Here is an 8,819-nt window from a genome sequence, read left to right as displayed (position 1 = left end):
TTTAAAAATTCATTCTTTTGTTAAAAATTCCTTATTTTAATTAAAAATTCAATTCTTGGGTTAAAATTGAACTATTTTGCTACTAATTTACATATTATGTTGAAAATGAATCTTTTTTGGTTGAAAGTTGAATCTAAAAGAAACATTTATGATGGTCAGGGAAAATAAAAAATTAGTCAGGGAAAATTCAGGGAAATTTAGGAAATAAAAAATTGTTCTTTTGTAGCAAACCTGTTTTTTAAATAACGTTTATTAAATTCGCGTCTCCACAATGAAGCTCAAACTAAGAAATAATAGCGATTTTTTTATTCTGGTACGATATCAATTTTTAAAAAGATAAAAAGGGTTCTAAAAATTAGTATTTACAACAATAAATATCCTACGAAAACTATGCATCATTAAGAAATACTTGATTTATTGATATTTTTCTGATTGTAAACGATTTTTTATTAATAGAAAGGGTTTTTATTATCCTCTGAAAGCTACGCAGCAATACACAATTTTTTCTTTTTATCGGAAATTGTCATTAAATTGAAATAAATAAATGACAAAAATAATAATTTTTTACTATTTAATACTGATTCTTGTATACACTTTAGTTTAATATTATCAGCATTTTTTCTGAATTATGGTAATTTTAATATCCTATCAATATTAGCTTTTTCATTATTCTATTATTTTAAAACAATCGCAAGTGTGGAAAACATTTTTAATGATTTATATAAATTTACTTACAATTTACAATGTATAAGCATTTTTTATTGCTGCTCAGTTTTTGGTGGATAATTATAGGTAAAAGTACCAATTTTTCGAACTCTGGCAATTAACAAAAAAATCTTTATAATAATGAAAATATTATTTATTAAAGTCAAAATTTGATCCCCCCTATTTCACCCCCCATTTCATTCAAAATCCGAAAAAAGAAATTTCCTAATTTTTAATTTTTTTATTTTAACAGGTGCCGGTTTTGACTTGAAGTTTCCCATGTAAAATGCATAGGGAAAAATCACTTTTTTGAGTTTTTAGAATAATTTTTTAGGGTTTGAAAAAATGTGACGGGAAAGTATGGGGGCCTGTAGAGAATTATCTAACGAAGAATTTTATCTATCAGACATATGGGTTTGACACCCCTAACACACCCCCACGAGTACCTAAAAACTACCCTTAAACCAAAAATGTCAATTTGTCATGAAATCGACGTTTTGAACACTGTACTCTCGTATTTTTTACTAAAAATTATTAATATTATTGTTTATTTAATTTTCAATTATTTAAACAAATTAAATTTGTTTGTATAACTTTTTTTTCTCGAAAATTCGTTTTCCCTCTAAAAATTATTGCTATTAGTCTAGCAGAATATTAATTAACATTGGTTAATGAATGTTTTATTATTCAAACAAATGGGATTTGTTTAAACAAATTTTTTCGAAATTTCGTTTTTTCCCTTTAAAATTATTGCTATTGGTCTAGTGAAGTATTTATTAACATTAATTAATTTTCAAATGTTTAAACAAATGGAATTTCTGTTAATACTTTTTTTAATAAAAATTATTAATATTTCTTCAGTGGAATATTTATCAACATTGTTTGATTAATTTTATTTAATAAAACTTTTTATAATAAAAATTATTACTTAAATATTGCTGATGACTTAATTATTATTAAATTAATTATTAGTTATTAATTATCACTGATAAATATTCCACTAGACCAACAGTAATAATTTTTATTGAAAAAAATCGAAAAGAAATTATTTAAACAAATTTCTTTTGTTTAAATAATGAAAAACGAATGACCTCATGTTAATAAATATGCCACTAGTTAAATAGTAATAATTTTTAGGGCAAAAACGAATGAAAAAAATTATTAAAACAAATTCAATTTGTTTAAACAATTAAAAATTAATGAACCAATGTTATTAAATATTCCACTAGACTAACAGTAATAATTTTACTGGAACAAAAGTTAATTCTCAAAAAAAAATTTTAACAAATTCCATGTTTAAATAATTAAAAATTAATTAACCAATTATGATAAATATTCCATTAGACCAATATTAATAACTTTAAGTAAAAAAAGACCAGAATACAGTGCTCAAAAAGTTGATTTCATGAAGAATTGACTTTTTTTGTTTTAAGGGTAGTTTTCAGGTACTCATGGATACCCATACTTTCCCGTCACATTTTTTCAAACCCTGGAAAATTATTCCAAAAACTTAAAAAAGTGATTTTCCCCATGCATTTTACATGGGAAATTTCCAGTAAAAACCGACACCTGTTAAAATCGAAAAATAAAAAAATAAAAAATTATGGATTTTATTTTTTCGGATTTGGAATGAAATTGGGGGGATCTTTGCCCTCTAAAAAATAAAAGCCTTTTTGAGCCACCCTAATTTACACGTATTTTTTATTGCTGCATAGTTTTCGCATGATAATTATAGTTGTACATAATAATTTTTAGAAACATTTTTATCTCTTAAATTTGTTGTTTAATAACACAAAATTCGCTATTATTCCTGATTTGAAGCTAATCTTCTAATAGTTTCAATAATCCGATAATATGAATTTATCATGTATCCGCTTTCCCCTAAGTCGTGCTTCCTTGAAATTACAGTTTCAAAATTTCAAGTGTCATCAAGAAATATAATATTCATTTTAAATTTGAAGATATTAAAAGATTGTTTATATATTTTTCTTCTTTAATCCTATTTTCCAATTTCTCAAATTTATTTTTACCGTCGTTTTTTCTGATCATGTTCTCAAATAATATTTAATGCTGGAGGACAAAATAGGGCTAAAATTTCACTTCTACTTTTTCCTCTTTTTCTTTCAAGCTCTATTTCCTATTTTTTTCTCTTTTTTGAAGTCTGATTTACCTACATTCCGGAAATAGGTTCGGATTACCCTAAAATTAGGGTATATTTCATTTTTGATTAGCAAAATTGTGGAAAGACATTTTAAAATTAGAAAATAAATTGCTGTTTTGGTTTCAGTCTTAAAAATGGCTTCTGCGTGTTTGGTTATCACTCGAGGAATTTCAACGACGTGTGCTCGCTATGGAAAACGTAATTTTCGAAAATTTATGTTGCATGGTAAACGAGGATCCAGGTTCCACAAAGAAAGAGAGGCGGGTCCAGATCGTCAGCTTCCAGTCGACAGTAAGTTACTTTATCTTGATTTCAAAAAATCTACTTTATGCACATTTACTAAATTGGTGATAAAATGTTTTTGCATTTAGGGGTCATCCATATTTCAGGATATCCCCCCCCCCCCCCCCGAAAAGTAATGTAGCTCAAGAATTTATCAAAACAGAAAAGAGGGTCATTTTTCTTGAAAAAAAAGATAATAATGGAGGAATAAATTCTTTCAAATAAAATTAATGCAAATCCCATTAATTTAATCTAACGAAACACGAATTTTCTACCAATTAGTTGAATTTTCAACTTATAAAGAATAAACTTCTACTCAAAATTGGAATAGTGCAATTGTAAGATAAGGAATTTATTTCCCACCAAAAAAAAACAACCAAATTTTCAACAAAAAAGTAACATTCTAAACTAAAGAGGTGAATTTTAAAAAAAATATATGAATTTTCAACTAATTAGTTCCACTTTCAAACAAGTAGTTGAATTTTAGCTAAATCAGATGAATTTTAAATAGTTTGATTTTTAACCAAAAAGGTAAATTTTCCATAAAAAAGATGAGCGTTAAGAAAAAATCTACAAATTACATTAGTTTTCAACAAAATTGTTGAATTGTAAAGCCGCGAAAGGACGAATTATCGAATGAATGTTCAACCCGAAAATATGATTTTTTAAGAAAAAAGTTTAATTTCTAACGAAAAGCTAAATTGTCATAAAAATAGTTTAATTTTCAAAAAAATATTTAAATTAAAACAAAAATGTAGGCTTCTGTAACAGCAAAGTTAATGCTTCATCACATAATTTAATTTTCTACAAAGTTGTTTAATCCCCAAAGAAATTAATTTAGTCCCAAAAATTTGCATTTTTAATCAAAAAGGGTGGATTTTCGTCCAAAAAGATTAATTTTTGACTAAAAAAGACCAATTTTGAGCAAAATACATGAATATTCAACTAAAAAAAATTAATTTTCAATAAAAATATTAACTGTTAACCAAACACGGAATAGTTACATTGCTAGTTAAAGAAATTAATGTTCGAAAAAATGTTTTCTTCTTTCCTAACTGTAAAAAAATGTTTAATCTTTCCTCTATTGTTCCATTTTTTCATGAAAAAATTACCCTATTCCCCCTTCTTCAGCTGATTAGGGTGGTTCAAATTTTCCTTTATCAAATTTGCATGTATATCACTTTTCTTTTGAAAAAAATTTAATTTATAGGTGGCGCAACATTACTCTTTACAATTAGCCATATAAAATGAATAAAATATTGCTTTTTAAATATCACCCCCATAAGTCTCTTCTACAGGGTCTCAAAAAGTCCTATAAGTGAAAAAATCGACTTTGTGAGTTTTGGCGCTAATTATGATTTTTTGCGTTTTTATATATGAAAATTGTTTCTAATAGATAAAATACTACTTTATACTGATCATTAAATCTTTACAAAAATTATTTAAATAATTTAGTATTGCTTTTAGCAATTTTCTCATACAATATAAATAGAAAGTCGCGTTCTTTTTCAGATATTCTTCAATTTTAAATTAGAGTGATGTGATAATTTATTAAATTTATCGAAATTATGGATTTAAAAATGTATTATTATTGTTAATAATATTCAATTAGTATAATGATATAAAGTTGCATTTTTTCTCAAATGTTAAACTTTTTATCCACGTTTTACTTAGTGAGGTAATATTTAATGCAGGTTAACAAACATAATCATTTAAATAATTTATTATTGTTTATAGATAGCTACTCTTGGAGTAATGCTAGAAAGTGGCGGATTTTTCTAAAATTATGAACTTTACTTAGACTTTTTATTTAGGAACAAATAATATTAATATTAAAACGATTTGCAGCTCAGTTGTTATTACTTCAAATTACAAAATGTTTATCTTTATAAATCGAATTTTTTAATTTCATTGATCCTGTAAAATGTTTGCAAACAGGGACAAAACCGGGTAATGACCTGAAATTTTTTTATGCGATTAAAACGGCCACCCTGAATATTAGAGAAATATTTTACAAAAGTAGATGTTTGCTAACCAACTTAGTCGATTAAATTTCTATTATGAGTTCAAGTACTGCAGATAAATAATATCACCGCTAAGCAAACTTAAAAATTATTGCTTTTTCTACTTCAATACAATTAGGATTAATAATATTAATATTTTAATTAAATTTAACACATTATTTTTTTTTCCAATCGATTTCGCAAAATTAAAAATCATTTATATAAAAAAAATGGACAATGCGATTTTACTGAAGTCATTTTAATTTCAACCAATTAAAATCAGGGTGTCCAATCAAATCTTCAAAAAATTGTCCTGATTCATTCAAATCTAAATTCTTCTGAGGGAGCGTCCATATATTATCTATATGGTACTCTCGAATATACTAACATTGCGAAGTGTCAGAAAATTTAGCAGTGAATTTTCAAGTAAATAAGACGAATTTTTAGAAGACACTTTAATTATCAACCTAAAAAGTTTAATTTCGAGAATAAAGTTTATTTTCAGCAAAGAGATATGTATTTTTAATCCAAAAGAACAAATTTTCGGCAAAAAAAAGATGACTAATAAAATAGTTGAATTTTATACAAAATAATTAAACGTTCAACAAAATAATTGAATTTTTTTAAACAAAAGGCTAATTTTTCAACCAAGAATATTAATTTTCTATCAAAATTCTCAACAAAATACATGAATTTTCCGTCCAAGGTCCAATTTTCAACTAAAATAGATAAGTTTTCAACTTAAAATTTATTAGTTAAATTTTTAGTTTAAAAAATTACTAATCAACAAAAAATACAAATCATCAATCAGTTGAACTAAAAAAAAAAAAAATACCAATTTTCAACAAAATATTTAAATCCTCAACCAAATAGATGCATTTTTAACAAAGATTAATTTTTTACTCAAGTTGAATTGATGAATCTTCAACCAAAAATGAAATAGTTGCATTTGCAGTTGAAAAAATTAATTAAAAAAATTTTTTTTGATCAGTTTAGTTCAACTAAAAAAGAATGCTTCTCCAAAATTTGTTACCAAATACTTGAATTTTCAACTTATAAAGCATAAATTTTGAACCAACAATTTAATAGTTTACTTTTCAGGTAAAAAAATAATTTTTAACCAAAAAAAAAGAACAAAAGAACAGAATTTCCAAATAGTTAAATTTTCAAATAAATAGTTTAATTGCTACCAAAATAATTGAATGTTTAATAAAAAATACAGAGTTCTCTAAGTACTTAAAGCTGTTGCTCTTGGTGGTTCGGAACCCACCTTAAACTGTAGGCCCCCCTCCCACCACCAAGTAAGTGTGTGTGTGGGGGGGGGGGTATAAAGGAATAGGGAAGAAGGTCCAAGAAAAATGTAAACCCTTAGGGGCACATTAAAAGCTTCCATTCCAGAATATTAATATTAATTTCAGCAAAAAAGAACTTTGCAACTATTTGAAGGAAAATTTAAATTTAATATGAACCATGTAGAACATTTGAAGAATATTTCAAATATCTGTTTTATGTCAGAAAAATATATTAAAAAAAAAGAAAGAGATTGTTCAAAATATTATTCTCTATAATGTTTATTGATTATTTGTTCATAACTTAAAAGCCTTGCCTTATTGTTGAAATTAATATAATATTTATTTAGCAGTATGCAAAATTGCAGAAAAAAAACGCAACTATCTGGTGTCAATTAAGATTAAGATAGTTATAAACAGTAATAATTTGTTAAACAATTATTTTTACAAATAGTTCAATATTTTAGAAAAAACCACAACTTCCTATCGTCGAGCATAAAAATTGTTATTAATTGTTGATTTTCTCTAATTGAAAAGTGGAGAAAAAATTTAACGTTTCAGAAAAACTGCAACTCTGTTGGATTAATAAATATCAAGCTAATTATAAACAATAATAATTTATTTAAACAATTATTTTTGCTAAAATGAATTAATTATCAAGTCACTCCAAGTAAAAAGTGGACACAATTTAAAAATGTAAGAAAAAACAGCAATTTCTATCTGTATTTCAAAAGAAAATTGCTAAAAACAATAATAAATGCTCTAAATAATATATGTTAACATCTAATTATCACTATGAAATAGTATTTTATACATTGGAAAAAATTTGCATCAAGAAAACCGCAAAAAAATCATAATTAGCGCCAAGAACTCGCAAAACCTATTTTTTCGCTTATGGGTTTTTTTTGGGACCCTATAGAACAGACTTGTGGATGTGATATTTAAAAATTAATATTGGATTCGTATTCTATGGCTAAATGTGAAGAGAAGAGTTGAGTTTCAACTCGATTTATCTAATATTGAGGATTAAAATGCATTTTTGGACCACCCTTATGATTACCCATTCCTAATAAAATAAGTTAATTAGATATTAGATATTTCGCAATCTAATTAACGTCGTATTTGTAGAACGAGGCGTCAGGGACATTGGATACATGGAAGGAAATTTATATAATGTTGTACCCGAAATGATACCGGAAATCATTGTTCCCTCTCTGGAAGGCTTCAAATTAAAACCGTACGTCACGTATCAATCTGAAAATGTGACCCAGGAGGAGTTTACTCCTGAAGACTTGTTTAATGCAGTTTATGCCACAAAAATCGCAGATGACTTCGAAAAAGGCCAATTGACTTCCGATGGTCAAGCGCTAAATCCCAGCGAGAACGAAAAACTTACACCGGACGAAGCCAAACTTCGAGCGGCTAAAACTGGCGCGGACATGTTTGACGCCGATAAAGAAGAAATTATTCGGGCTTACAAAAAAATGATAGAGGACAGTAAACTCAAGGCAAAAGAAAACTTGAAAACTCGAATACAGTACTAAAATTAGTTTAGTAATGAACAATTACAGTGAAATAAGCAATAAAAGGGGCGACTGTCTTCGTTCAAATAAACAAAATAGTATGAAATGGAGTAAGTATTCTGCCTAATCATAATTTATAAATCATCCTCTGGCCTGGGGCCACTATTTACTACCAGGGAAAATTTTCTTGATCAGGAAAGAGGGAATTTTATTGGTCAGGCAAGAGTTAGGAAAGAGTTAGGGAATTTTAATGGTATGGAAAATTCAGAAAAGAAGTTAGGTTTCTTGAAAAAAAAAAGTTTTATTCCGTTTATCTAAGACTCTATGTTAAAAAAATACTCGGTTACATGTTAAATGGTCAGGGAAAATAAAAAATTGTCTTAGAGAAAAATTATGGAATTTTGAAGATTAAATTTTGCGGTAGGAAATTTTCAAAAAACTAAAGTTTAAGTTAATTTTTGATTATTACGATTAAAATTGGAAATATTTGTTTAAAAATTAGTCCCTTTTAGTTGAGGATTCAAACTTTTTTGTTGAAAATTCATATTTTTTGGTCGAATTCGATTATTTTTGGTATAAAATTAAAAGCCTTTGGTTGTAATATCAAATATCACGTTTTTCGTTGGGAATTTATCCTTTTTCTTTGAAAATTTAAATACTTACTTGTAACTGAAACTTCTTGGTTAAAAATTAATTTATTTCGTTGATGTTTCATCATTTTAGAAGACAACCTTTTTTTGTTAAAAATTCAATTCATTTGTTGAAAATTATTTTTTCTAGTTGGAAATTGGTTTAACAGAAAATTAAGTCGTACATGTTTGGTTCAAAATGTATCTTCTTAAGTTGAAAATTCAAA

General features: G+C 26.1%; 1 protein-coding gene across 1 annotated transcript in view; it reads left to right on the top strand.

Annotated features, from left to right (window-relative positions):
* Window positions 1–8,077, top strand: part of LOC117175134 (39S ribosomal protein L41, mitochondrial) — a 9,471-nt gene extending 1,394 nt beyond the window's left edge. Inside the window, exons 2-3 of the mRNA XM_033364713.1 lie at window positions 2,993–3,157; window positions 7,569–8,077. Of these exons, the coding sequence (XP_033220604.1) occupies window positions 3,001–3,157; window positions 7,569–7,984 (573 nt within the window). The 5' untranslated portion in view covers window positions 2,993–3,000 and the 3' untranslated portion in view covers window positions 7,985–8,077. The remainder of the gene's footprint in view (window positions 1–2,992; window positions 3,158–7,568) is intronic.
* The last annotated feature ends 742 nt before the right edge of the window (window positions 8,078–8,819 follow it).

This window comes from Belonocnema kinseyi, chromosome 6, assembly GCF_010883055.1.
Source record: "Belonocnema kinseyi isolate 2016_QV_RU_SX_M_011 chromosome 6, B_treatae_v1, whole genome shotgun sequence".
Lineage (NCBI taxonomy): Eukaryota > Metazoa > Arthropoda > Insecta > Hymenoptera > Cynipidae > Belonocnema > Belonocnema kinseyi.
Note: the sequence above shows the minus strand (reverse complement) of the source record. Positions and strands in the feature narration are given on the sequence as shown.